Below are 27,157 nucleotides of genomic sequence, written 5' to 3' on the forward strand. Positions count from 1 at the left end.
GGGAAAATGGGAAAGGAGAGGAAAGTAGTAATAACGCGCCGGGGTATAGTACAAAAGAGATTAATTAAGGTCGTTCCGGCGAGCGATTATATTCAAGGAAGTAGGGGCAGGTTGGGATTTCGATGCCTTATATTCCTTCACACGCAGATGCAAGCCCAAAGATAGATCCCACGAAAGGGTCCGGCTCAGACTATCTTTGCGGCCCATAGAGGCCCGTCAACGCCCCAATCCCAATTGTCGGGGGCCCAGCTGTACGTTCCAACGGTCATTCGACCACGAGATCGCCCGTTAATCGATCAAATCACCAGCCAGTCCGACAACCGAGATTGGCGCAGCGATCGGGGTCAGCAGGCGTATGCAGTCGGGCCCAACCTGGGGGTTCAAGATGGGGACGGCGCTTCGGGGACCCGCCAGCAGTCCATCACCCGGGTTTTGGTGGGGGCCGTCCTCTTGTCGTACGATTTTGCTGCCCCACGAAAGGGAGGGACACGATGTACTAACCTCATGAGGAGCCTTGGTCGGTCACTAGTTACGCTTAAGTCGGCGCCAGAGCCCATCTAGCAATCGATCCGGATTTTATCCTAGTGATCTCTATGGTATACGATGCGCACTTCCGGAGACTATGGCCGGTTTGGCATACTACATTGAATGAAATGGTAGTAGTGATGGGCATGATGGGCACATCCTTTGATTACAATAAGAGAGGGGGCGATAGACATGCGATCGTGTTGGAACCCTTAATTAGGAGACTGAACGTATCGGTTACCCCGAATGCCCAAGCCCTTGGGTAATACGATTCACGAAGGGGACCCTGAATCAGCCGGGCAAAGGGATTGTAGTGGGAGTACGTGGCATTGTATGCTGGTGTGGTGGAAACCCGAGCCATTGTCTTTCTATAGTGTCTGTCGACAATGTTCGGACGTAGCGGCCCGATCTATGCCTCAAGGGGAAGTCCATCGTGTGTGCCCGACATCCAGTCCGAGATTGGAGCCTGAACTCTGCCTCGGCGCACCCACTGCGGGTCAGGGTGAGTATTCAGTGGGTAGCGAGGCTGACAGTGCAAAACTGAAAGGACCAGGTCAAGGTGATCTGTAGTCTTGATCTAGGCTCTCGTTTTCCGGTGAACAAAAAGGTCACTGTGTAAGCAAAGTTACTTGAACCCCCTACGATCTCACCCGGACGAGATAACTATCTTATCGGGTAAAAGTGAGCCAAACTGTTTCCTGCCACCGATGTCACTATAGAGCAACCATGAGGCCCTCTGGCACGACCAACTCACATTAAGAAGACATTTATTTTAATTTTCCATGCCTTGCCATGGGCTTATTGCGAATGGGGTGTTCTAGAAGCTAGAAAAGGTTACGACTTGATCGGCAAGTGTAAAGTATCATAGGTCGCGCGGAAGCGTTCGCCATCATTTTGCGATCCAAGATAGTTTTCCTCAGCTGTGACACGATTTTAGGGAGAACAATTTACATTTCTAGACTCAAGCCGGTAGCCTGACGCAATACCTCTAAATGGAATTAGCTGTAAAACCCATTGTTGCTGGAGTATGGAAAGTATAGAATGTGGAAAAACGCCCAGTATTAGTCCTCCCGGTGTGCCAATCCTAAACACCAAAAGCCCGAAATCATTATGATAGTTCCCAGAACACCCACAAAGTCAGCGAAGCACGTGGGAAACAACGCCATCCGAAAGGGAAATGCAGCCCATCAGACATGGCAAGAAGGGCAGTGTCCGCCAGATTTCATATGGGCTTGTCGCATATGACTCTGGTACTTGTCTTTCCGACCGAAGGTTTTGTTGCATTGAGGGTCGGGGCATTTGAACATGCCGGGAGAGACATGCGTAGATTTGATGTGTCGCCATAGGCATGTTTCCCGGGTGAAAGCTCCCGCGTACGTACAGCCTGCCCATCTGCACTTGAACTGGCTGGACGTAGGCCGTCTAAGATACAGTCAGAATGCGAGAAGTCAAGTGTCTCCTCCACCCAAACGTACTCAGCATAGCTGGTATGGCAGCAAGCATGGGAATCCTGCCCACCCCCACCGACGGCCGTACGTTCGTCGACGGTAGTTTGGGAGAGTGTCCCGGTCGAGAGGAAGGACAGACCGGGTGGTGGATTTCCCTGCGATGGGGGGCTGCACTGAGAGGCATTGTCCCAGCTCACCCATGGCTCGTTTGGAGGACTAGCTGCAGTTTTAGGAACAAGTATCGGGCTAGCATTGATCCCCCACGGAATAGGGTGTGGACCGTAGGGTGGTGAATGCAGCATTGGGTCATTGGATGTGACCCCAGTAGACGGAAGTGGAGCAGGAATTGCTCGACGGCTCGTAGGTGAGCCACTTTGCCCTGGCATTAATAGTGCAGGTGCTGTAGTGTTGGCAGGAGTCCAGGGGTATACCCAGCCGTCCTGGTTGGTCTGGACGTTCAAACCCGCCAGGCGGTTATTGTAGGGAGACGACGCCATGATCAGGATGATCCTGCGGCGATTTGGCGTGACTGAAGAGTCGTTCAAGAGAATATTTCTGTCAACGTCTGGGAAGGACTGAAATTCAGATGATAAAAGCCCCTTGATAGAGGAAAGGTGACGTCCTTAAATAAACCTCTTCACTTTACCGCGATAAATATCCTATAGGTGGTACGCGGGGGAGGGGAACTGCATTCCCCGAGAGCTGTGGAGAAAGGGAGATGTGGAATCAAGCCAATAGGGATGGTCACCCATAGCCTAGAGCGACCGGCAGCGTGCACAGTCCAGGAAATGTGGATGCGAGTGGAGCTTTTCGAATCATATGAGGCTGAGAGATCACCAATTACACCATGCGCGGCCAGAAATAAAGCCTAATAAGGTCTTCGAGTGCCCTAGGTAAGTTGACTCGCGGTCTACCCGAGCTGCCCGTGCATGCAGGTTGGCATGGCGTAGTCCGGAAGAACCATCCATCGCTAGACAGGTCAATTCACAGGCAGCCGTTCGGTTCATAATTTGTTGGTCTCATGCATGAAGCGTTTCAGCATGTCAAATGTCAACCTCGGAACGAGGGGAGAGAATGTATATGTATCTCGCGATGCATGTACCAACCAGAAGGCCATCATCGTAGCGTACGAGAAGAACCCCCCATGCGAATGGTTGTCGTGAACAAGGAGACCACCGACGGATGTGGAAAGAGTCTGCAGGCATACCGAAGACCTGGAATCGGCTCCTAGGGGATCGGTGATATGCGTTGCCGCAGCTTGATTCCGGATTCTGCTCTCGATCAATGGGTAGTGATCGGCCACAGGGCGACGGAGCAACCTATGATCGTCAAGGAGTGGACCAGCACCGCCCTATCAGAGCCCAGGAATACCAGCCATCCTTTGAAACTCCACAAGTGACATCGGGTCTTCGGGGTGAGCTCATCGCCCATATGAGAGAACACTCGGTGGTGGGTCCAGGGCGTGTTTTGATCCCTCAAGGGTCAGAACAGCAGGAAGCACGGAGCACATCTGCACCGGATTTTGCAATAGATCAACTGAACACCCCCGTCGAGAACTCCCCTGACTCACTCACGTCGGGGCCTGGTCTCCTTGCATCGTGTTGATCGCCTTGCAGTCTCATCACTCCCCGGCTAGGCACGAGATTAGTCATGGCGAAATCTCATTGGTGCACAGAGGCCTGGCCCTACCTCTCTGCACAGTACAGCATGGACGTGGCAGCCCAGCCACGGCCATGTTTGCAGTGGATAGTCTAAATTGCCAGAACCTTGCCAGACATATGTGCTAAGCGGCCGCCTTGCTATCTCAGCTTCTTCCAGATGCCGTTCTGTTCCGACAGTCAAATAGCTGCTGCTCTCCGGCCACTAGCCGCGATGATCAGTTCCACGTCCAACCAAAGTTTCGTAAGCCACGATGGAAAAAACAGAGTTTCCAGAATGTTCCCTCGGAACGCGTCAATCCAATGCAGAAGGACAGTGTTCGCGTGGCGATTTTTTATAAAACGACATGGGCATTGAAGAAGTAGTGCATGCTCCCAAGATCCCGTGAGCTACAGCATAATGATAAAATTTCCACTTGAACTATTAACATATACTGAGATCCCTACAGCTCTAGGAATGTTCAAGAGATAGTATAAGGTTCGGCATTGTCCCCGAAGATCAAATGAGGCCTCTCCTCTGCGACCTGAAGAAGAGTCTGGGCGAATACAGAGTTTGCCCATGAGAACCAGGGACGAGTGTAGGTTTTGATATTCGTAACGCTGATCGACTCGTGTACGAGGCCAAGCAAACTGGAATTGCGGACCAGGTTGATGGACTCCAGGATCTCCGAGTCATCATCGGAGGTCATAGCCTGCATGAGGAGGGACATAGGCCAGGCATTCTCGAGACCGACTATATGGATTGTGAGCAGGAGATCGAGTGGTGCGAAATTACAACATTATACGACACTTACTATGAGGACCACCAATGCCGTGGAAAGCGGGACCCTCCAGGTAGTATGGGTTACCAGCCTTCTCCGTGATCATTTTGCGGGTGTTCTGGTAGACCTTGTCGCTCTTGTCGAGAAAGCCAAGGTATGGCAGAGAAAGCAGCGAGGGGATGTTGGCGTCATCCATTAGAATACGCGAGCCATAGCCGTCAACCTCGAAGGCGTAGACATCACCGTACTTGGCGTGGCTGACGATGCCGTGTTCCTTGACTGCGTTGGCGAGGTTTTGGCCGCGTTGTTCCAGCTCCTCAACCAAGTCGTCGTGGCCACCGGCAACCTTGATGACCTTGGCGATCTCCTGAAGCTGGACGGACATCATGGCATTGGGGGGAATGAAGTAGCCCAGGATAGTGGCATCGTCGCTAGGGCGGAAGGCGCTGCGGATGAGTCCTGTGCCGCTGTTGAGAGGGTTCCCAACACCCTGCAGGTTCAGCGTCTCGGTGCCACTAGTAGTCTTACGTTGAAATGTGTACTGGTTAGTGACAAATTGGTTATCTGAGTTGAATGTGGGCTGAGACTGGGCATCGATCACATCGAGGACAGTCTGTAGCGCCTTGAACCAGCGATCGCTCAGGAACTCAGTCGAGCCGGTGTGCTCGTGGAACTGAGTGCCGAGCAACAGGAAGTGGGCAAGGGAGTCAAGCTCGTACTTGCACTCATAGACAAAAGATTTCTCGTATGCTGGGTGAACGGTATCCACCTGAGTGTTATTCTCTGGTTTGATGCCGCTCGCAGATGGTGGCTGGAAGGCATTGCAGTACGGCGACTGAATGACAAACTCCGCCTGGGTGTTGATCGCACCCAGAATCAAATCATACAGGCTCTTGTCCTTGCTTGCGAGCGCCTGGTAATTGGTCAGCTGGTTGGTTGAGTCGCGCAGCCACTCTGCATTGATGTCTCCAGTCACAATGAAGGTCTGCGCGCCGGTCCACTGTGCGCTATCGCGCTTGCTTCGACGCTTAGAAGCCGCAGTGGTGCCGTTCTGGTGCCATCGAATTGTAGTGTCTAGGGTATTGGGGTAGGCATTACGAAAGAGCTGCGCAAGGTCCTTGTCGACCAGACGCGAAGTCATGTCCTCAATGACCTTCTCCACAGATGCCGACGAGAAGGTGCGGCATGCTTCAGCGGGGCGCTGGTAAGGGAGATTCAAGGGGCCACCACTGTAAGGACCACTTGGGAAGAGTTAGCTGATAAGTTGATTGCATAGGTCGGAGAAGAGTACAGATACATACTGCGGCGTTGAGGCGTACGAGGTGTAATCGGGACAAGCTCGTCGCAGTATCGCAGGGGTGTCGCGTCCAGACACGCCATGCGCCTGCAGAGCCATCAGCCCGCCAACCAGAAGCGTAGAGAGCGGCATAGTGTGATATTTGGTTAAAATGAAAGATGCTTGCACCACAGATCAGGAGGGAGGTGGGGGTAAATAAAGGAAGAAGAGGAAGAGGGGAGGCATAGCTCATGCCGATCCCATCCAGACAGGGATGCGCATTCCCCCATCGGTGGTCCCTCCAGGGCCAAGGCCATTGCCGGCACGAAGTCATACGATGTACTCATTAGTTTTAAATTAAAGCGTGAAATGAGATCCAGAAGATGTGTTCTGGGCCACATCACGAGTCCTGGGGAGATTGCGGGCGAGGTGACATCGGCCAAGGGATGGTCGCAATGTCTCCACAAATGCGGAGAAGAGATCGGCGGTTGTTTACTTTGTGCTCAGGCACACCAGGCACCGTACAACCAGTGCAAAAGTACAGTTGTATATAGCGTAGTAGTCTAGGAGTATAGTACACAGTGTTACATCCCCGGATCCTGGAAGAATGCGATGCGAAAAATCGGATATGGTGGGTTATCAGCTATTTCGTTATTTCGCTACTTCACTACTTCACAACTACTTTTTCCCGAAGAACGACATGATGCTGCCCTGGCCTCCGGGCTTGCCTCCCTTGCCCCTCGCGACATTCACGGCGGGTTTCTTCTTAGGCGGCGCCGGCTCATCTTCGGAGCATGACTCCCAGGTCGCTTCTTCTCGAGTCACTGTCGTTGTATTAATATTGTGGCCTCGACGAGCTATATGAATGGTCGGTACTTACCCAGGTACCCCTCCTCATCCTTGACCGTCCGCTTCTTCATCACCTGGCGCTTCCCGCGCCGACGCCCACCTTGCACTGTGACCTCCTCCTTCAGCTCGGCCGGCTTGGCCGGGGTGGTGGGGGTTGCTCCTCCGGAGTGGGCTCTCGTTGGGGCTCCTCATCGACATCAGGCATTTCCTCATCTGGAACGGAGTTAGCGGCTAATACATAGATAAATCAATGCGCTAACGCAAGGGCCCAAACCGTCGGCGTCGTCGTCTTCCATCATCTTTTTGAGTTTCTCCTCTCGGTCCTTTTTGCTTTCGCGGTTCGCGGATGGGGCCTTATCACCATTATCTGGGAACAGCTCTTCCTGTTCCTCTTCAGAGGCATCATCCAGCATAACTAGGGACGGTAAGCTGATGTCTGTCATTTGATTTGAGAGTAACTGACCATCGTTACCACTTGGTGTAGCCTGTTCGTGATAGTTAGTAGACATGTTTACGGCACAGTAGGTGACACAGGTATACTGACTGATTCTGCTGGCTTCGGCTTGGGTGGCTTAGCCTTTGCGAACGAGCTGAAGAGGTTGCTCTTCTCGCGCTTCGGAGCCGCAGGCTTCCCAGTAGACTTGGCAGAAGATTGAGAGTCACTTGCGGGCTTGGAATCTTCAGGTTGACTTTCTGATTTCTCCCGCTGGAAAGGTCGCTTGGAGGGTACGGTAGACTCGGGCTTGGCATTGGATACCGGGGCAGCTGGCAGTGGTGGCCGAGCTCCATTTCGACGCTAGAACCGCGTTAGATTCTGGCAGACTCACAGACTGATAGTGTCTGCCAACCTTGACGTTGCGATTCTGAATCATGCCCCATTGCTTTCCACACTCCAATGGATCATCCTGTGCATATGCAGTCGTGGTTTCTCGGCAAACATCCGTCAACGCATTAAGATCCGGAAGCGTAGAAGGTTGTACACTATACACATGAATTGTCGATATCGACTGGAACGTAGCCTTCGCATCTACTCAAAAGCGCCTGTTATCAGCAAAGCAGTCCAACCAAATGCCCTAGGAGCATAGCGGCCTACCCTCCAAGTCCTCATCGCGAGCTAGTATAATCGAGGAGAGGCGCACCGTGTCGGAAGCGGCGTCTTGGTTCGGCATCGAGCTGGGCAGGTAGGGGCTACTCTGCATGATCTCATCTTCATCGTTCGCATGGCCGTTCGTGGTGGGCGGCTCCGCATGTTTCTGGATTCCGGAGATAATGTAGGTTGCGCGGACGCTCTGCGGCTTCTTCGCATTCTCGTTCCGGTGGAATTCGAAGAGTATTCTGGGTCGTCTCTGTCAGTAAAGTCCTCTAGCCCCGGAGTCAACAGCATGACTTACTGTTTGGCCTGGTGGGCGTGGACTTTGAGTGCGCGGCTCAATGAGCGATAAGTGACCTGAAACTGATCAGTCGCAGTGGCAAAGGACCATCAAGCTATATAACCAACTGTGCGCCGCTCGTTGAGCACATTTTCTGCCAAATACATCGTGGCGTCCATGGTGTCTGAAGTTCGCCTGTTGCTCGACGCGTGCTCAACCACTTAACGCGTATCAGTCAGCGGGTCTTGGCGCTCAACGCCTCCACCCTTTGGCGTTGTCCACTTCGCGCAACAGAGTGCGAGTCTGTTCTGTTCTACGACTCAGCCCCCGCGCACGCTCCAGGCTGATTTGCTATCCTCATGGAGCAATCCTTCGATCTCCCCGACTCAACCGACTGGTTAGACACGCCGCTCTCGCTTCTCGCACCACTAGAGTCCTCTCTCCGTTGTCAAGTCTGTAAAGACTTCTTTGACAACCCGGTAATCACGTCTTGCAGCCACACGTTCTGCTCACTATGCATTCGGCGATGCCTCAGTACAGAAGGCAAATGTCCTACGTGTCGGTCTGGCGATCAAGAGTTGAAGCTGCGCCGTAACTGGCTCGTGCAAGAAATACTGGAGGCGTTCAAGAACGCGCGGGACAGCACGCTCACCCTTGCGAAGAGGGAGGCAGCGCGAATCGCTGCTGGAGACAAAGGGATTCGAGATCCGGCACCGAAGAAGCGGAAGGTTGGCCATGTGGAGCAGGAAGAAGAGGTCGAGGTTGCACATCGCAGTTCACAGCGCGTTCGTACAAGGTCGCAGCAGGTGAACGTAAATGTCCAGGAACCTGAGGCAGAAATGCCAGAAGTTATTGAGGACAGTCAAGATGAGGAATACGTACCAGGTTAGTAGCTGCTTAATACTCGCACATCATACCCCAATATCTGATCTTGATCTTGTCTCAGATGATGGCCTGGTTGCTTGTCCTATATGTGACCGCAGGATGAAGATTGAGGCAGTCAATGCGCATCTCGATAGATGTACTAAAGACGCAAGCCCAGCCCCAGCTCCGCCAAAGCAATCAGCGTTCAGGTGGGTTGGACTAAGTTCTTGGCAATTCCGGGGTATCAATTCTAATTAGACACTACTCTAGATCCCTACAACCTCAATCACGCCGTCCTCCGATATCACCTGCAAAAACACCTGATAGACTCCCTTCAATGAACTACTCCCTCTTTAAAGAGGGCCAACTGCGCAAGAAACTTCGAGACCTGGGAATTCCCGACTGGGGCCCGCGGCAGCTCCTGCAGAGGCGCCACACTGAGTGGATGAACTTGTGGAATGCAAACTGCGATTCCACAACCCCAAAAGGCAAGAAGGAGTTATTGCGTGAGCTGGACGTCTGGGAACGTGCACAAGGCGGACATGCGTCGACTTCGTCACCATTCGTGGCGCACAGTACGGTGATGGCCAAGGACTTTGATGCGGCCCAGTGGTCTGCGAATCACGAAACTGATTTCAAGCGTCTGATTGCGAATGCTCGTAAGAAGAGTGAAGCTCAAGTAAGATCGACCATTCCTGGTGCTTCTGAGGGCTCGGGTTCGAGTGCGCGGGTGGATAAACCTGCTCCGCCTGCGAGTGGGCTTGATAATGGTGCTCCAATCGAGATTAACTCAAGACCTGCCTGTTCCAAATGATTTCTCTGGGTGATTCTGCTGTGAAGAAGCAAGGACGACGTCTATCACGGATTCATGAGCACCCGGGGCACCAGTAACCGCTGGCAGGACACCTTCCAGTTGTTCGGTAGTTTATTCAGCGGGCAACGTCCGATCTTCGACTGACATATTTGAGAGTTTTCCAATGCTCTCTGCCAGCTGGTTGTCCACATCCGTCTCTCTCTGTGCTTTGCGTGCTGCTTCGTCTGAGGCTTGCTTGAGGCTGTCCAGCTCGGCAAGCCTTTTGCGCGTCGCCTCGGCATCTTTCGTTTCTCGTGCCTCCCGATCACCCTTCTCCAGGGCCTCGAGCTCCTCGTCGATTTCACCTTCGTCGAAGACAGGTCCTACCTCATTCATAATGCTTCCAACCTCATCCACCTTGGACATCTCCTCGCGCAACTCCTCGACAACATCCTCGACGCGCTCTGCTCCGCCGATCTGTGCATGCAACCCACGAAGAACACCGGTGCTTGCTTCCATGACTTGAACAATCTCCACCTGGCCGGCGGCCTGCTCGATCTTGGCATAGACCTCCTCAAGCTGGGCAAGTGTGTTCAGTCGTTGTTGAAGATTATGCTCAACCATCTTCTTGGACTTCACTGCCGATAGTGCAGAAATGCGATTCTTATTTGCCAGAGCTGCCTTCGCAGACGCAGTCAGCTCTGCAACTTTATCCTCCAGGTTCTTAACCTGTTTCGAGATCGTTGATACAAGCGTCTTGATCGAGGCGATCGTGGCGTCTTGCTGCGTGATATGTGCTGGTTCGTCATTTGACTTGAACTTGATGGTCTACGGATCTTAGTTAGTATCTAGAGACGGCTTGTATAGAGCTCACACGTACCTTGCCATCATATGCGATGGCTCCGCTATCGCGGGACAGATAGACCAAAAGAATATCAAGATCGGAGTCTGACAACTCTGTGGCATCGTTCAGCACGGTTGCGAACTCTTCAGTGAAGCTTTCTTTGGAGTATATGAGGTCCAGCTTGGACGAATTGCCGCCAGTGGCCTTCTTAACAACCAAGTCCGCCGCTTCCTGTCCAGGGAGATGGAGTTTCAGTATGGCCAATTGTCCTCGGATCAAGTGCCTTCTTGAAGAATACTCACCTGCAAATTCTCCACCAATACCAATTCCTGTACCCGTAACTGGGGCGCAGACTCCCCCTCTGAGCCCACAATGAACCCTTTCAGTTGTCGCGCCCCCCAACTCATGACATTCCACGGGCTCAATGCACTGGGGTCGATAAGTCTCCACTGGCTCTTCTGCAGACTCGACCCACTGGCCTTGTACACTGGCAAGGGAATCATAGTATGTTTGTGCATAGCTTCAGCCTTTACGTTACGCAATCAGCAGCCCGAAAACAAGTTACACATCCCCCAGGAGCACAATATAACGTACGAACACAGCACCCAGTGCTACTGGCCTCCCCCACTCCGGCAGCTCCAGTTCCCGTAGTAGCGACTCATCCGTGCGTAGAATGAGGTGATCAGTCTTCTTTCGATTTCCCGCGGCGCTCTGTGAGGACCCAATGGACCCTGAGCGCACGCGCACACCGCGCGAGGATGTGTATCCGCGCTTGGCTGCTCGGTTCAAGGCTTGTTCCCAAGCAGCAATGTTAACAGCGTAACCGTCGGGGTTTGTTTTCTTTTGGAGGGTGAAGTCGGAGTAAAGGGACGGAAGGCGATTTCTGGCCGCAGGTCAGCCTTCGCACTTATGTCCTTCTATTTGTCTTGGGCCGGGACTACTCGTGCTGGCAAGTCGAGACTCGGGGTCGTACCTTCGAAATGCATCCTCATTATTGAGGATGTAGTTCAGGAGCTCACTCATTTTGAGCGGATTTATGAAATTCCAGTGGGGGGATTATTGGTATCTTCGGTGATTTGCAGATTATGGTCTGAACAGAGGTCTCCAGGGGACAGGAGTATCCTGTGTCGTTGCTTGGCTGAGAAGCGCCGCGGTTGCGGGAGGCGCTGTCAACACCAGCGGAGCGCCCGCATGGGGCGGCTTTATCGATAAGCCCACGTGATCATATATGCGCCTGTCTGGGTTGATGACAATACCTACTATGGTTCGATGATCAAGGCCAGTAGGTGATACTAGGGATATCTGCATTGTTTACATCTAAGCGTAGCAGTAGTAACCTATGATCGATTACTACTGGCATTGTTGAAGAACCTTTTAGGAATTGTGCTTGATACATATAAATATATGAACGCCCGCGATGAGGTGCCCGGATATAATCACGTAGCCTGTCATAGAGATCCGAAACATTGCAACTTCAAGTTCAGAAACCACGTTAGTAGCCTAATACCTAATAAGTCAACATTGCATTGACTAATGGGCCACAAATAACCCTTTCTTCAACATACGCCCTTCATTTGTTCCCCCGGCTCCAGATGCGGTTCTGTAAATGGACAAGCCTGGAAACAGACGGGTATGGTTGGTTGTAACAGGGCTATGAAGTTGGTACGAGTTCGGCACAATGGCTAAACGGGGAGGTCAAAGCTGCTCTAGGTACCCAATTAGGTTAAGAACCGCCGGAAATGTAATCTATTCTTAAATGCTACGATGAGATAGGTATCAAGGTCATGGCCTAGGCTCGTTCAAAGTCATCATTAGGTTGGTCCTCGGGGTCCCTCGCACCCACGTTCATGAGATTCCCAGCATTCAGTTGCCCAGGAAGCCCGATCAGCGAGCGACGATGATTGCGCTTGTCCAATTTTTCACTGATCTCTTCAGTGCCAAGTGGGTCTTCGGCTGCAGGTTCAGCGTGAGCCTCAAACCCTCGTGCCTGAAGATACTCGACCTTGACCGCGTGGCGCAAGTTGTCGACGAAGGTCTGGATCTCTGGCATAGGGAACACACCGTCAGCGTCTAGGACGTCGGCATAGAGATGCTCGGCTTCTTCAAAACATGCCGAAGCGAGCGTAGGGTGGCCGGCCTTAAGCCATTGCTCGGCAGCAAGGATGCTCCACATGCCAGCTTTCCGTCGACGCGCACCCCATTTAGCTCCACCTGCGGGAGTCTTTGAAGCATAGCATGCTGCCACTCGTTCCATGAAAAGAATATGACCTATCGAGCCGACCAAACCAAAGTCCATGACCCGCATGGCCCACTTGGCTGCACTCTCCGTTGCTGATCCACCACGGGACTTGAGAAGTTCAACGGCCAATGCCAAGCATCGCAGAGCATGCGTTGCATCCTCGCACCGAGTCAGATAGGAATAGCAACCATTCTCAACCATCCGGTCGACATCCTCAAGCTTGATTTTGGACGACATGGCTAGCGGATTTAACAGCATGCTCACGACACACATTTCATGAGCTCCCGCATGATATTTCCACGCTTTGTCGTTTTGATAGTCCGGGCGAATCATCTCGTATGTGGATGAAGCAAGCTTCCAATCACGAAGCATGAATGCAAAATCAGCCATCTTTCGTAGGATTGCCTCCGGTGTGTCTGGAAGGTAGAAGTGCTGCTCCGTGTCGTAATTACCACTGTTTCCACCTCCTGGCCCGCCAATGCCTGACTTTGAGCTAGAGCCAAAGCCAGCCCACCGTCTTGATATTGTCATGAATCGGCCACTGATGCCACGCCTTCGAGATGCAACCTGGTCATTCCAGACTGCTACTCGGTTCTCCATGAAGGGAATTACCGATTGTACTATGAGCTCTCGAATGAAGGATTGGATTGCCGAGACATCAGAATCGAAGAGGTAGGGCGTGCCGTCTGCACCAAGATCCACCAGGGTTTCTAGAGGAATGTTAATTAGTTGTGTAATAAAGATGGAGACAAAAAACACCTACCTGCTTCCCCAACCCCCGACAAGTGTTCTTGCGGAGATAACCATTCGCAATGAGGCACTTGAACGCTATCATCATCTGTTACAACGCACTGACTGCTCCGCAGTCTCAAGAGATGACAATGTAACCCAAAATGGCGCTTCATCTGATCGTATAGTTTAGTAGACTCTGTGATGTCGTCCCGTTCTTCGTCATGAACCAAGACATAATATCGAAGATACTCCTGGTTAACCCAATCTGGCAACCGCTTGTCGCCCGTGGTGCTTTCGGCATAAAGCTGCCGAAGTGTCTCCAAGGGAGCTTCATTGCGAGAGCTGATCGCAATGACGCTGGCCACAGGATGTCCGAAGGTTTCGTGGGGTGCAGCGGGGGTGGCAGAGAGTAGTTGCCTCAAGAACAGCTTGGTCAGAGGTGTTGTAGCAGGAAAGCCCAATACCTCCTTGGAGGGCACCGGATGTCCAAGCGAACCCTCCGCAGATCCCAACTGCTGGTCCAGAACCTCTTCTATCTGCGCCAGACGCGAGCCTCTTTCGGGATCACGGCCAGCGGCTGCCCGGCCGAGCCCTTTGAAATCCACGAAACGCACCCCATAGTCTTCCCAAGCACGGCTAGACCCTATGCTATCCCGGATGATCACCTTCCCCGGCACAGTCTCCCCATACGGCCGGATCAATTCCCAGAAGCCCCCTTTGAACCCCTTATTCCTGACCAGTTCATCTGTGTCGTCGGAAGCATAGACGGCGACGGTTGGTGAGAAAGCGCGGATAATTAATGACCTGATATCCTCCGATCCACCAAACCGTCCCTCCAAGGGCGAGCCGAGCGACGACCGACCTAATTGCGGGGTGGACGATCTGACAGAGCGGGACTGTGGTGACGCGGATCGGATTGGCAGCTCTGCGGTCGTTGCCGACAGCGGCGGTGTTGGCGACGACCCGGACCGGGCCTCCGCCAGCTCGGCGTCTATGGATACTGTGGGCTCGTGCTCATCCGGATATCGGGACTTGGATGCGTTGCGCCCCGAGCCGGGGGAGAAGGACGGCGGAGGTTTCACCGGAGTAGCATCTCCAGGCGATGTCATGGACACCTGCTTATTGCGAATCTGAAGCTAGTGTAGAGAATCGGTGGGCCCCATAGACTGGGTCGGCAACACGAGGTTGTGTTCGTAGTCGGATAATAAGACGAGGTGGGCAGGTGTTTGGGCTCCGGTTTGGAGTGAGTTGTTGGGGGAAAGAAGGCCAAGTCGCTGGATTCGGGCCGATGATCGCTGGGAAAGGAGACGGGAGCGCGTGCCCAGAGGGGTTCGGCAGGTCAGAGATATATCCCAGCTAGTGAATTAGCAATGCAAACAAGACCGAGAAACGTGTAGATTTCCCGGCTCGGGCGCATTGGGAGATTGCGGGTGGTGATGCAAACACGTGAGGCCGCATCTTATCGGTGATCAGCAACGAGTCATTTTTCTTTCTTGGTAGCTGCACTTCGTTTCAGCGGTGACTCAATGGCTACATTTGATGCCTAGCCTGCGCGCTCTTAGGTCCTTATTTAAGGCCGGTCGCCTGAACTCCCCCACCACTCCACTTGCCCGCACTCTCGCAACGCCGACACGACAGACACACCCGCGGAGCTTCTCCAAAGTCCCCCTCCGACCCTGCTCAAGCAGCTACCTTTCCATGTGCAGGCGCGAACCCAGTTCGTACAGCCCAGAGCGAGCGACCAAAAGGCGACGTATTTCGACCTCCCTGGAAAGAGACGTCTCCCACGAAACAATGGATCTCTCAAACCCCACCATCCAGCTCACTCCGATTGAAAGCACCCTACGAACCCTCCTCCTCGATGTCGCAACATATATTCATGAAAATGGCATTACCGAGAATGGCAGTGATACAAAAAAGTACCCAGACACTGTTCTACGCTTCACAGGGGGCTGGGTCCGCGACAAGCTGCTCGGCGTGGATAGCCATGACATTGATGTGGGAATCAGCAGCATGACGGGCTACCAGTTCGGAATGGCTTTGAAGGACTACTTGGATGTCCCGGAGAACCTAGAGATGTACAAGAAGTCTCTCCCGAGTGGAGAAATGAGCGACGCGATTGTGAGCCTGCACAAGATCGACGCCAACCCAGAAAAGTCGAAGCACCTGGAGACCGTGACAACAAAGATTTTCGGATTGGATATCGATCTGGTCAACTTGCGCAAAGAAACATACTCGGAAGATAGCCGAAATCCACAAATGGAGTTCGGAACAGCGGTCGAGGACGCCTTGCGCCGAGATGCCACCATCAACGCTCTTTTCTACAACCTGAATGAATCGAAACTGGAGGATCTTACCGAGCGCGGGCTGGACGATATGAAGAAACACATTATTCGAACACCGCTGGAGCCATACCAGACCTTCAAGGATGATCCTTTGCGCGTGCTGCGATTGATACGGTTTGCGAGCAGGCTAGGGTATCAAATCGACCAAGAGACGGAAAAGGCAATGCAGAATGAGGATATCAGCGTTGCGCTGAAGCTCAAGATTAGTAAGGAGCGCGTCATGGCGGAGTTGGAGAAAATGCTACACGGTAAGTGTTTTTGCAGGACCTTGAATGATGAAGGTTGGCGTTGACAAGCTCGTAGGTCCCGATCCTCACGGAGCTTTACAGTTCATCGATCGACTCGGACTCTACCCTACGATATTCGCCAACCATCAAGACGAGATCATGGCAGATACATCAACTTGGCCGCGGGCCTATAATGCGCTGGCGCGAATGTTGCGCCCTCTATCCGCCGAGGCTGCGATCGAGCGTATTCGCCAGGTTCTTCTGCGTGACGACTCTTCCCACTACTACGGCTGGATGATCGCCGCATTTGCCCCATGGACCTCCGTTCCGGCTCGGAGTTCAGGGAGCGAAAAAAGGCCCCCGCCCACACGCCCCGTCGAGGTTGGCAGAGACAGTCTCCGTGCCGATAACAAACTCCTATTCATACTCCGTGACGCGACCTTGAATTTCGCGGACATCATTGAATGCAAAAATTCTTTGCTTGGGAACAGCATCCAAGCCACATCTGCCGAAGTCCGACAAAAAATGGGGCTCCGGATTCGATCTTGGGGCAAGGATTGGAGGCTCTGTGTCGTCTTGGCCATACTCCAAGAGGTCATGAAGGGCCGCGGGCTCAGCGAGGGTAGGATGCCTTCATTGATACGATTGACACCGTGCGATACTGACTCTATCTATAGTGGCCCAGGAGTACGACCGATTCCTGGCGTATATCGTAGAAAAAGACCTAGATAGTGTATGCGAGCTCAAGCCCATTGTAAACGGCGCAGAAATCATGCAGCACCTGGGGGCGAAAAAGGGACCGTGGATGAGTAAAGCAACCGCCATCGTGGTTGAGTGGCAGCTGTTACATCCAGAAATCACCGACAAGACAGCTGTGCTCGAGGAGATCTCGGAGCGCCGCACAGAGTTGGGGTTGTGAAAATCAAGTGACGCGGGTACAAAAAATAAATTCCGCCGGTTCCAAGAATCATGCTTTCTCCTCCTCTCTACTTTCGTAAACCAGCAAAACAATACCTTATATGGACCAGCTGCGCAAAGAAGCCCGCGAGGCTCTTCAGCGCAATCCTTGGAAGCGACCGGATTTCTTGCGGGCCGCCTGGACCGCAGTAGCACAGAGGGGGCTGCCCGAGCTGTGGGAGGATGTGTCATCCCACGATAGCACCACCCATCAGGACGTAGGTTGTTATCTCAAGCTAGAACATTGTTCCGAACCTGATCGCCTGTCTAGGTATGTGAGAGCCTTTATACGGCCTTCTGCTTTGTCGATGCCTGGGACCCATTGCTACCAAACGATGGAGGGCCCAAGAACCTGAACGAGACCGAGGCCCAGGCCGTCCGGAACCTGTTTAAATGGGCCAGTCAACTTGCACTGCCGTCGCCAGCATTTGCAGCAGGCTTTGACGAGCATGCCGAGACCACAGAAGGTATATAGCCGTGTGGACCCAGCTAGTGCGCTCGCTAACGAACCCTCAGAAACCCCGAAGAAGCAAGAAGAGAGCCGGCTTAGGTCAGAACTGGCCATTCAGCTCATTCTGCAACTGTCCGCAAAAGCCATTTTGGGTTTGACCGATCGTTCTGTTGCCGGCTCTCCAGATGTCGTCTTAGCAGCAGCCTGCTTCACCTCGGAGAAAGACCCATGGACGACGAGTGACAGCCATGCCGAGGCTTCCATGCACCTCGATGTGACTCTTCAATACGGCCAGTGGGTAATCATTGAGCAGCTACTTAAGGAGAAAATTAGGCCGCTGTTCACCAAGGCCAAGAACCCTGCGATCACGAGCGAAGGCCGCAAGAACTTTCACCCTGTGCCTCTCAGTCGGTTTGATGGGAGTACGCTGGATGATGAGATGAAGCCCTGGAAGAATAGTGACATATATGCCACAAGAGTACTTTCCTGGATCATCTCACAGTATAAGGTGAGCCTCAGAACTCTCCATCCTCGCATTGAATGGGCTAACCTTTTTACAGCCCACCGACAAAGTGCATCTGGAAGCACAGTTTCCTCTCCTCGTGCCTGCAATTCTGGCATTGATCGATGACAACAGTATCACATTCAAGAAGATAGGGTGTGAGCTCTTCAGCAAACTTCTGAAGACCATCCATCGGAGCAACTCCGACATTCTTGTGCGGACAAACCTGACCTCCGTCTTTGAGGATGCCATCACGCCCTGTCTTCTCTCTCTACCCACCATTACCCCGGAGGACAGCTCCATGCAGTTGCTCGGTGCAGCTTACCCAACACTCCTATCGCTCTTCCAGACGGTATACAAAACGCCAACACCCAAAAAAACGAAAGATCAGAACGAAAAGGATAAAGAAACTTACGCAGCTAAACTGACAACGATCCTTCGGTCGAATCTCATCTCCTCCTTCCATCACATCAGTTCCTCGACCCCAGCAGCTATCTCTACCTCTGCCTCTTTCCCCCACCCCCGTCTCTCAACTTTCTTGCTAGAATGGATCGCCACGTTTGTGAAGGAGCTCGGAATCAAGACGACAAAATATCTACAAGATATCATTCCGATCCTCTATACTACGCTCTCGAACCCTTTCGGGACAGCTCACCTCCCTCTACTTTCTGCTGCAGTATCAGCCACAAAGGTTGTGATCCTTAACGCGCATCCCCGCATCTGGAGATGGCGTGGCGAGATCCTGGGAGGACTGAGTGCATGCTGGCTCCATATAGTCGCTGAGCAAAAGGAGAAAGTGAAGGACTCGCCGTCCGTGGCCGAGCTATTGAAAATACGCCGGGAGCTGCAGAGCGCAGTGTTCTTACTGAAACATGCGCTGCAGAACCCCGTTGCTGTGGTCAACGATGTCCCGGATGCAGATCAGATGCTTGCGAAAGAAAGCATGCAGCAGGAGGTAAAGGAGCTTGTGGAAGCGGATAGTGAGTTGGAGGGCCTTCTTCTTGCTGATGTCAAGTCATGATTTTTTGAAGTGGCTGTTCATCTGGAATAATGAAAGCCACCTATTGCAAGGACCTGCTTTATTGGCATTCTTTAGGTTTTCCGTTGGTGGTCTGATTTTACTGGCTCGAATACGGTTTCGGAATCATTGTATTTGGCTTGACCTCGTAAGACGATTTAGACATCGAAATGCATACGGGTATCATTCTGGAAGTAGATACGCTCATAACCCAAACCAAGGACTAAAGTGTGATCACACATCAACGCGTTGCTTGAAGAGGCTCTTCCCCCGCAGCCACTGTCGATAACGCTTGTACCGCTTCTTTTGGTAGTCCTCGCCGACGACAGTCAGTCCTTCCTCCGAGACATTCAAGAACTCAGCGTAATCAGCCATGTTCTCCTCGGCATTGGCTTCGAGGGCAGCTTCTTCGATGTTGCACTTATTTGCGTACTCTAGTAAATCGGAGTTAGGACCGTGCTCTCGCAGAGAGGCAGCCGTCATCCCGTCTTCAGACGTGACGACCAACGGAACTTTAAGCGGGTGATTGATGTATCGCTCGTATTCTTCCGCTTCGGCGAAAGTGACCGATGGGTTCAAAGCGTCGGTGACCAGTTGCCCCAGGGTCCACTGGGCGATTTGAGCTTTGCTGGGAATCGTTGATGAACTTGGGGTATTGGTTGAAGAAAATCGAGAATCTTGGGTAATTTCAAATGTGGGCTCTTTGATGATCCCTACCGAAGGTGCTTGCTTGGATGATGATGGAGGTTGATGCTTCCAGGCCTCGGGGATGTCCGGCACTGGTGGTGTGGTGGTCGAGTATCGGGAAGGAACGTCACTTGGCTCTTGGATCTTCACACTCCGCTGCGGCGGACGATCACGATGAGCTTGCTCTGGTGAGATGCGAGGTACGAATGGACTCAGATCGGGAGCAGTCTGGCCAGAGCGGAATGGGAGGAGGTAACGAAGGGTGGAGTTCATTTTGTAGGTGAAGATTTTAGACATCGTGGAGAGAGCCAAGGGGCGGTAGTACTCCAGCCAGTAATCGTCAAAATGTGGGAGGGGCTCCTTCGGACGAATTGGAAGAGAAGGAACTTCTCTTTCATCGAGGTGTTCGGGCGTGTACCAAGAGATGTAACTTGGGCGCTTCATCTCTAGGTAGGACCTAGGATCGGCATGGTGCAGGTAGTAATCAGTGGAAAGGTCCCAAAGCATCGGAGCACCTTGGCTGAAGATGTAGTTGCCAAGGAAGAGGTTGTAGGCTTCCTGACGCTGGGCATCAAGGAAGGAATTATTGTAGTATCGTTTGAAGCTCTCGACCATATCGCGCGAGTGACTACTCCACTGATTGATCTTACGGTATGTAGCCATGGTATTCACCAGGTGAGATCCTCCGTACTGAATTGCAATCGTGTCTCCATGGTCGTGCCACATGTTGGTAAACAGGTTGACGGCGTCGGTATCGTACTCTACCGTTGTTTCATCAATGACCCCAAGGGCATGCAGCTGGTAGCCAAGAGCTCTTTTGCCGATGACAAACTGCGCTGCATTGGTTCGGTCAAGACAGTCAATGCAATTCGTCCGTGCAACACCATTTTGGAGTCGAAAGCCAGATTCAATGTCATGTGCATTTTTGAAGAAGCCAGTTTTCGGTATGATGTCACCGGCAATATCCTCCAAGGTTTGGATCACGTCTTGATCCCGACTCTTGGCTGCGCGGCTCATATCCCATGCCTTATAGATCATCTTCTTGTCAGCAGGTAGGAACTGGTTCAAGTAGGTAACCGCGTTGGTGAACTCTTTGAGGAGTTTCGATTCTCTGGGTGTGCGCTCTCGAGACTTGACCAGATTCAAGATGTAGATTGGAGCCCCATATCTTTCGAACAAATTGTCAAAATGCAACGCGGCAGCTGAGTAAAATGGATCGATCAGATTCAACTCGATGGCCGGTTTGGGTGATACTCCCGTGTTTTCTTGAGTCCAGTACAGAGGAATGCTCCCGCGGTGCTGGATGTATGAGGTATAATTGGGATTCGCATGTAACTCAGGACCAGCAGAGTGGAAGGAGGTGGTAGTCTGCTCAGAGACGATCTGCTCTGTTTCAACGTCGTTCGCCACATAACCCAAATCATTGGCGCCGCGTTTGAGGAAGCGCGCTCCCGCAAAGAACCGGGACCGACGGGCGATGATCGATATGTAGACAACTCTTCCGTATACACTCATCTTGGACTGGTCCACATAGCCATGAATAATAGGAAGACACCAGTCGTAGGGATTCTTTAGAGTATTCACCGCTGGCACAAGGAGGTGATGATTCCAAATAAACATTGTGTTGTAGTCTCGTGAAATGGATCGAGGAAGACCATCTTGATGAGCTTTCCGTTCGCGGCAGATATTGTGCTGAAGAGACCGTGTGATATCGTAGGAGTAGCTGAAGTAGAAAGACCGGGTCAGATCGAGATTGTTGAGTATCGCTTTATATCTCTCCTCTTCCGATGGCTTTTCGGTTTTCAGCCGCGATGATTCAGATGTTGTCAAGGAAATGAGTTCTGTTTCATCGATTTGGTAGACATTGTGGCCACCTAACACAGCCACCTGGCTTCTCTTGGTGACCAGGAGCATATAATATGCACCCGTAAAGCGGATAAAGCCAAGCAGTGCCCACGCGCTGCATTTCTGATTCAAGCCACCCGAGCTTCTGTTCCCATCGTCTATCGCATCCAGAAGCTGGACCATCTCTCTTTTTGTGTACACCATGCCATCTTCGGTTATGCTCAACTCGCCCGACTCGGAAGTGCGATCGATTTTAAGAATCCGGAAGCGCGTCTCCGCAAGGTTGATGCCGACCATGTAAAACCGAGTTGCAGTCTCGTAGAGTGTGTATTTATGCATGCGGTTGATACCTTCATCCTCTGGATCCAGGCCAGATCGGTGTTTCTGCGCGAAAGTTGGGCTCGACTCTCGCTCGAAAGAAGTGGCTACCCGAGGCTCTTCGTCCTCTTCCTCCAGAGGGAAGTCCGACGAGATCGAGGGCGCAGCCAGTTCATTGGTAGTTGGCTCAATTTCAGTGCGTCCGGCATTCATCGAGCGGTTGGAAGTGGGAGGGCCCGAATTCACCGATTCCCCATCGGCGGATTTGCTTGTCTTAGCGTCATTGTTCGCCGGTGCCAGGTGCTCGTCGAGGATCGAGGGGTCGGAAACTGGGCCCACCAGGGTCACGTCGTCGAAGCTCTCCATCGCTCCTGGCGAGGAAGCAGGCCCTGTGGTGTGTTGGCGCTGGCCCCCAGTGAGGGCGTGATGGGCAGCTTTCCCCACACGCGTGACGTCGGCTGCCTGGTCTTTGGTGGATGCCTGAGGAACCAACATCTTATCGGTGGGCCAAGTCTGCCCAGAATGAACCAAGCACTCTGACTTGTTCATTAGTGCGTCAAGTATACTTAAAGAAAAAGAAAGTCATTCAGTTCGAAAAGAAATGCCGGATGATTGATTGAGGCTCTGATGCGCGTCTACGTGTGTCAATAAGGATACCAACTCCGATGAACATCGATAAGAGTAATAACATGGACTACTCAAAAAGTATCTGCTTACCACTGCTTCTGACGTCTAAAAAAACTGTCAAAACGTTGTCACCACTGAAGTCCCAAATGCCATGCTTTGCTACATCATTCTCGACGGTCGTATGTACCTAACCGCTGATGCAGCAGGATGAAAGATGGATAGGAGAGCTTCAGAGATACAATTATCTGTATCTTGTGAGAGCAATATCTACTGCCAGGAAACCAAGATACACATAGTTACTCAATTCAATATCAAAGTTTTTTTCTCTGCTTGGAAATCATGACAAAGATATTTGAAAGGTACGAAAGCTTTCACATTGCTAACTTCGTGCAATCTCGTTTAAATTAGCACGCCGTACTTAGACCTTGGCCAGCAAAGGCCCGACGTAGACGACCCTGTTTGAATAAATACCCTTATACCTTAGACTGCCGCTTTTCTAGAGCCTTACGTCGCGTCCGTAGAGCCTTAGTTTCTTCCCGCAGTGCCAGGCCCGTCATGATCTCTTCACTTCCGCCCCCAACGACATGCACTCGAGCGTCACGGCTAATCTGCTCAATTCTCGCTCCCTTGCCAGCTTTGTTATATCCAGCACCACCAAGAATCTGCTGTGCTTCACGGACGCTCTTCTCCAATGCTCTTGTGGACATGACCTTGAGCAAAGCGGTCATGCCGCCAATTTTGATATTGTCAACAGGCCGGTCCTTCGTCAGCTCTAGGATGTTGACGAGTTGCTCCATGAAGGCATATGCTGGCTCGATCATCAAGCCGAATTTGAAAATCTTAGACTGAATGGCCTGTCTCTGGATCAGGGGTGAACCGAATGTCTCACGTTGAATGGCGTAGTTGAAGGCGTCCTCGGCACAAACGCGGGCGAGTCGAAGGGAAGCGCATGCCAATGCAAGACGCTCCGGGTTGAAATCTGTAGGACAATCTTAGCCATTGGTGGACTGTCATGGCGTTGAGTACATACTCGACATGATGAGGGGGAAGCCCTTGTTCTCTTCGCCAATAAGATGATCAGCTGGAACGCGGACATCGTCTAGCTCAATAAACGTTGAGCCTGGTGCTAAGTTAGCTAATGGGACAGTATCAAAGTCATAACTGAAAAGGCAGAAATACCGCTGGCATGGACGCCCGAATTAAACATCCGCCTGCAAGTCACTCCCGCGAGCTTCAAAGGGATGACAAGTAAGCTGATGCCCGATCTCCCTGGCCCACCGGTGCGCACGGCAGCTGTACAATAGTCGGCCCAGATGCCGTTTGTAATCCACTTCTTCGCACCATTGACAATATAGTGATCGTCCTCGCGCTTGGCGGTGGTTTTAATACTAGCGACGTCAGAGCCAGCTAGATACTCCCCGCAACGTTAGCACCGCATACCCGGGGTGCACAGTAAGAAGCCTCAATCTTACCATCAGGCTCTGTAATCCCCAAGCAAAAGCGAATATCACCCCTCGCAACACCCGGAAGCCAGCGCTTCTGCTGCTCCGGCGTGCCGAACCTCGCAATAGGCGGACACCCAATACCATTGCCACCCCCTAGGCCCCAAATCACACCCACAAATCCCACACGCGTCAACTCATCTGACACAATGAGTGAGCACCAGGTATCCCACTTATCGCGTGGCACATTGCCAGGGAGCGCCAGGCCAGCCGAGTGCTCCTCCTTCGTGAGGGGTGCACGATGCCGAAGCCGAGCTCGCAGTGACGTCGCCGTACCTCCTCGGGGACTTGACCCGCAGCCTCCCATTCCTGCGCATACGGAGCGATGGGCGTCTCGACGTAGTCGCGGACCCAGGCACGCAGGTTGTGGTGTACGTCTGTGTAGTAGGGATTGCGGATGTCGAGTTGTGGTAGAAGCGGCTCACTGTAGGGCGCGGTAGGGGCACGGACATTGCGCGCCATCGTGGTACGGAAGAATGGAGCTGGTATGGTGGAATATGTGGATTATTCTAGAAAATGAGTAATAAATCTACATGAGCGTGTGACAGCTGGGTTGTATTTGCGGGGAAGAAGCGCGCGCTCGGCTGTGCCTGTGAAGAACTTTGGGAGCTCCACCATGCCGAGGCCCAGCGCGTGTGGCGCTGATCACTTTGCATAAGTCCAATGTGACGACTACTAACGGCGATTGAGATTGAGGGGAGACAACTTGCTTCATGTTGGGGTATAAATACATGAAATGATTAATGATAATAGAAAGGAAAGGCTCCATCTTCCTCCAATACTAGCGCGACCTATAGATGTTTGACGCATTTGTAGATCCGGCGTAAATGCTCCTTGACCTCGTGCAGGCTCCATCGCCGCCGCGAGTGGGGGTCCAGCATGCCTCTGATGCAAGCCATCATAGTTTTAGCGACAGTGATCCCCGTGTCCAGTTGGGTCTCACCATGGTCAATTTTGGCAGCAAAGTCACCGGGTAAGGAGATTGATCCCCGGGTCAGGTCGTTCAACACCATCTGTCGCTCCATCTTCGTATTCAAGCGATAGAGAAGCTCGAATAGAATCACACCCAAAGCATAAACATCCAACTTCTCGTCAATTTGGTACTTGTCAAAATAACCCGGTGAGTCTGGCATGTCAAAATTGGCAGGAGGTCGGTAGAACTCGGTTCCCACAACGCGCTGAATTCTGGGGCCTTCGTGATAGGGCGTAACCGCCCCTTCCGACGAAGTCTCATTCAGATGCGAGATATCTGCGACAAGGCCGAAATCTCCAATGCGCGGACGACAGAAGTGAGCTGGCGAGTTGGAGCCAGAATCGCAAGAATCACAAGTATCCAAAGTAGTGTTATCAGGTGCGCAAAGGAAGATATTTGCTGGCTTCAAATCACGGTGGACGATTCCTTTGGAGTGGAGATACTCAACACCTGAGATAATGTCCAGCATCAATCTCAACGATGGCATCAAATGGAAACAATGACGCCGTGAAGGCGAGCAGGCACCGATGTTGGGTCTATCGGCTGCTTGTGGATTCAAGTAGGAGCCAAGAGAGATCGGGTGGAGGGACATTTGGATATGAAGAATGACAGCTGGCTGTTGTTGCCCGAACCGGTGGTTCCGTTGCACCTGCAGCCTCGACTGATCCTGGCTCAAGCCATCGGTGAAAATGTCGTCCGTTTCTCCATATGTGGAGGTCTGTCCATCGGAGGGATTGTCGAAATTCCGAGGAATAGACTCAATATCATCGTCATCGTCAAGTCCTGTGCCCGAGCTCTTTTTCGAACGGCGAGAGGAAGAAGTGGCGTGGCTGTCCCAACGCGAGATTCGGTTGGAAAATCCGTGCTCGTCTGGTACAGAACCAGAATGCAAATCGACTGCTGAACTTTCAGAATGCTCGAAGACAATGCCCATGCTGGGTTCATTGCTGGACTCGGGACTGGACATGTGAATCTGCGACGGATCGTATCTGGTATGCGGCTGTGGCTCGAAGGGCATGCGACTCGCGACATGCGCCTGTTCAACCCATGCACCGTAGTACCTAACGATATTCGTGTGTTCAAGTCGCGCAAGCGTCCGAATCTCTTTCATAATGTTTTCCAACTGGTTTTGACCGCCGTACTGCAGCTGATCAAGGCGCCTCTGGCTGAGAGGAATCTTCTTGACAGCATAGTCTTGTCCGTCGATATGGTTGGTGACGTGGTAGACCTCTCCAAAGGATCCACGACCAAGAACATTGAGCTCACTGAATTCTACCGAATAGCGCGACATGTTGTATTGCGGCATGGCGGGCCCGTTAAAGAGGGGCATGCTCACAGGTGAGCTGCCAAAGAGTGGCCTCGATGGGGCTGGCAGATTTGGCACGCCGGTAGGAATACCTTCAAGGACTTTGAAATCGCTAATTGAAGGTGGTTGCTTTCGAAACTGCGTGTCTTCACCTGGCGTCTTCCAGAAATGCGCATTGCTGTCGGTGACATCGAGTCCTTGCTGGTTCCTGAACGTCTTCGACACGAGAGCAAGCTCTTCACCAGCTTCAATAGGCGATCGTGGTTGAGGCTCATTCAGATTCAGGTCGTCCAGAGCAGAGAGCCCAAGTAAGTCCAAATTGTCACGATACGTCTGTCTTGTGCCATCTAACTCTTCTTTCTCAATGCCATCTGCCAGAACGCCATGCGATGCGAGAAATTGAGATTTGTACTTGTACAGTTTTTTCCCAAGATACTGTGCCTCAGGACAATGCCGCGTGTACTTTTTGGAGGAGCCTTTCTGGGCATTAAGAATGTCAGCCGCTCGGCTCTGGCAATAGAACTCCAACAAGGCAGCTGTCATGAAGTGTGCATGATGCTCCACACGGGAGCCAAGGGCGCCCGTTGACAAGGCAGAAACATCTTCCAGCGAGATAGACGGTTCCAGGTCGCTGCCTGAGTCCAGGCCATTTGTCAGTTTGGCAGATTCCTCTCCCTTGCTGGCGCGTCGAGACCCGGGTTTCGCATCATTGCTGGGAATTGAACTTTGATGCCCACTGTACTCCCCGACATCGGAATCCGATTCTGATGATGAGATATCTGCAGCGGATCTGAACATTGACATGGTGATAGTGATTGAACGAGTAATAATGGTAGGGGGAAAAGGCGCGGAAAGAAGCCTAGCTCATTCCATTAAGATGCGAACTAGAGATCAAGGTGGAAGACCCCTGCAAAAGATTCTCAACAGATGGGATCTGCTAGACGTATCGAAAACGTCCCTAGGTAGCTTGTCGTGATGGCCAGTTATATAGATTTGGTGGAGTGGGAGTGAACACAAATCGTGAGAGCAACCCGGGGTGA

At 52.2% G+C, this 27,157-nt stretch overlaps 11 protein-coding genes across 11 annotated transcripts; 3 read left to right on the forward strand and 8 right to left on the reverse strand.

Moving 5' to 3' along the window:
* Positions 1-1,747: 1,747 nt before the first annotated feature.
* On the reverse strand, positions 1,748-2,470 carry N7482_006641 (uncharacterized protein; the record flags this gene model as incomplete). Its single annotated transcript, XM_056688766.1, has 1 exon — positions 1,748-2,470. The coding sequence occupies one exon, from the start codon at positions 2,468-2,470 to the stop codon at positions 1,748-1,750; it is 723 nt and encodes a 240-aa protein (XP_056541195.1).
* A 1,622-nt stretch (positions 2,471-4,092) lies between these two features.
* N7482_006642 (glycoside hydrolase family 125 protein) lies at positions 4,093-5,821 on the reverse strand (the record flags this gene model as incomplete). Its single annotated transcript, XM_056688767.1, has 3 exons — positions 4,093-4,364; positions 4,426-5,633; positions 5,694-5,821. The coding sequence occupies 3 exons, from the start codon at positions 5,819-5,821 to the stop codon at positions 4,093-4,095; spliced, it is 1,608 nt and encodes a 535-aa protein (XP_056541196.1).
* A 525-nt stretch (positions 5,822-6,346) lies between these two features.
* N7482_006643 (uncharacterized protein) lies at positions 6,347-8,066 on the reverse strand (the record flags this gene model as incomplete). The annotated part of the gene is made up of 9 exons (XM_056688768.1): positions 6,347-6,492; positions 6,549-6,704; positions 6,792-6,932; positions 6,981-7,002; positions 7,062-7,313; positions 7,366-7,544; positions 7,611-7,852; positions 7,909-7,964; positions 8,016-8,066. The coding sequence occupies 9 exons, from the start codon at positions 8,064-8,066 to the stop codon at positions 6,347-6,349; spliced, it is 1,245 nt and encodes a 414-aa protein (XP_056541197.1).
* Positions 8,067-8,246: 180 nt separating this feature from the next.
* Positions 8,247-9,565, forward strand: rad18 (E3 ubiquitin-protein ligase RAD18; the record flags this gene model as incomplete). The annotated part of the gene is made up of 3 exons (XM_056688769.1): positions 8,247-8,772; positions 8,834-8,960; positions 9,022-9,565. 3 exons carry the CDS (start codon positions 8,247-8,249, stop codon positions 9,563-9,565), a joined length of 1,197 nt encoding a protein of 398 aa, XP_056541198.1.
* A 111-nt stretch (positions 9,566-9,676) lies between these two features.
* Positions 9,677-11,411, reverse strand: N7482_006645 (putative vacuolar sorting protein SNF7 family protein; the record flags this gene model as incomplete). Its single annotated transcript, XM_056688770.1, has 5 exons — positions 9,677-10,372; positions 10,425-10,619; positions 10,691-10,915; positions 10,983-11,271; positions 11,362-11,411. The coding sequence occupies 5 exons, from the start codon at positions 11,409-11,411 to the stop codon at positions 9,677-9,679; spliced, it is 1,455 nt and encodes a 484-aa protein (XP_056541199.1).
* A 766-nt stretch (positions 11,412-12,177) lies between these two features.
* Positions 12,178-14,468, reverse strand: N7482_006646 (TRAPP III-specific subunit 85 family protein; the record flags this gene model as incomplete). The annotated part of the gene is made up of 2 exons (XM_056688771.1): positions 12,178-13,337; positions 13,391-14,468. The coding sequence occupies 2 exons, from the start codon at positions 14,466-14,468 to the stop codon at positions 12,178-12,180; spliced, it is 2,238 nt and encodes a 745-aa protein (XP_056541200.1).
* Positions 14,469-15,153: 685 nt separating this feature from the next.
* On the forward strand, positions 15,154-16,850 carry N7482_006647 (tRNA adenylyltransferase; the record flags this gene model as incomplete). The annotated part of the gene is made up of 3 exons (XM_056688772.1): positions 15,154-15,952; positions 16,008-16,553; positions 16,609-16,850. The coding sequence occupies 3 exons, from the start codon at positions 15,154-15,156 to the stop codon at positions 16,848-16,850; spliced, it is 1,587 nt and encodes a 528-aa protein (XP_056541201.1).
* Positions 16,851-16,950: 100 nt separating this feature from the next.
* N7482_006648 (Tti2 family protein) lies at positions 16,951-18,862 on the forward strand (the record flags this gene model as incomplete). Its single annotated transcript, XM_056688773.1, has 4 exons — positions 16,951-17,106; positions 17,160-17,355; positions 17,405-17,817; positions 17,900-18,862. The coding sequence occupies 4 exons, from the start codon at positions 16,951-16,953 to the stop codon at positions 18,860-18,862; spliced, it is 1,728 nt and encodes a 575-aa protein (XP_056541202.1).
* A 231-nt stretch (positions 18,863-19,093) lies between these two features.
* Positions 19,094-22,204, reverse strand: N7482_006649 (phosphatidylinositol-3,5-bisphosphate 5-phosphatase; the record flags this gene model as incomplete). Its single annotated transcript, XM_056688774.1, has 1 exon — positions 19,094-22,204. The coding sequence occupies one exon, from the start codon at positions 22,202-22,204 to the stop codon at positions 19,094-19,096; it is 3,111 nt and encodes a 1,036-aa protein (XP_056541203.1).
* A 605-nt stretch (positions 22,205-22,809) lies between these two features.
* On the reverse strand, positions 22,810-24,300 carry N7482_006650 (acyl-CoA dehydrogenase family protein; the record flags this gene model as incomplete). Its single annotated transcript, XM_056688775.1, has 5 exons — positions 22,810-23,315; positions 23,367-23,456; positions 23,516-23,743; positions 23,809-24,061; positions 24,115-24,300. The coding sequence occupies 5 exons, from the start codon at positions 24,298-24,300 to the stop codon at positions 22,810-22,812; spliced, it is 1,263 nt and encodes a 420-aa protein (XP_056541204.1).
* A 329-nt stretch (positions 24,301-24,629) lies between these two features.
* On the reverse strand, positions 24,630-26,921 carry N7482_006651 (putative protein kinase; the record flags this gene model as incomplete). The annotated part of the gene is made up of 1 exon (XM_056688776.1): positions 24,630-26,921. The coding sequence occupies one exon, from the start codon at positions 26,919-26,921 to the stop codon at positions 24,630-24,632; it is 2,292 nt and encodes a 763-aa protein (XP_056541205.1).
* Between the last annotated feature and the right edge of the window lie 236 nt (positions 26,922-27,157).

The sequence above is a fragment of the Penicillium canariense genome (genome assembly GCF_028826845.1).
Source record: "Penicillium canariense strain IBT 26290 chromosome Unknown utg000004l_segment0_segment0, whole genome shotgun sequence".
Taxonomy (NCBI): domain Eukaryota; kingdom Fungi; phylum Ascomycota; class Eurotiomycetes; order Eurotiales; family Aspergillaceae; genus Penicillium; species Penicillium canariense.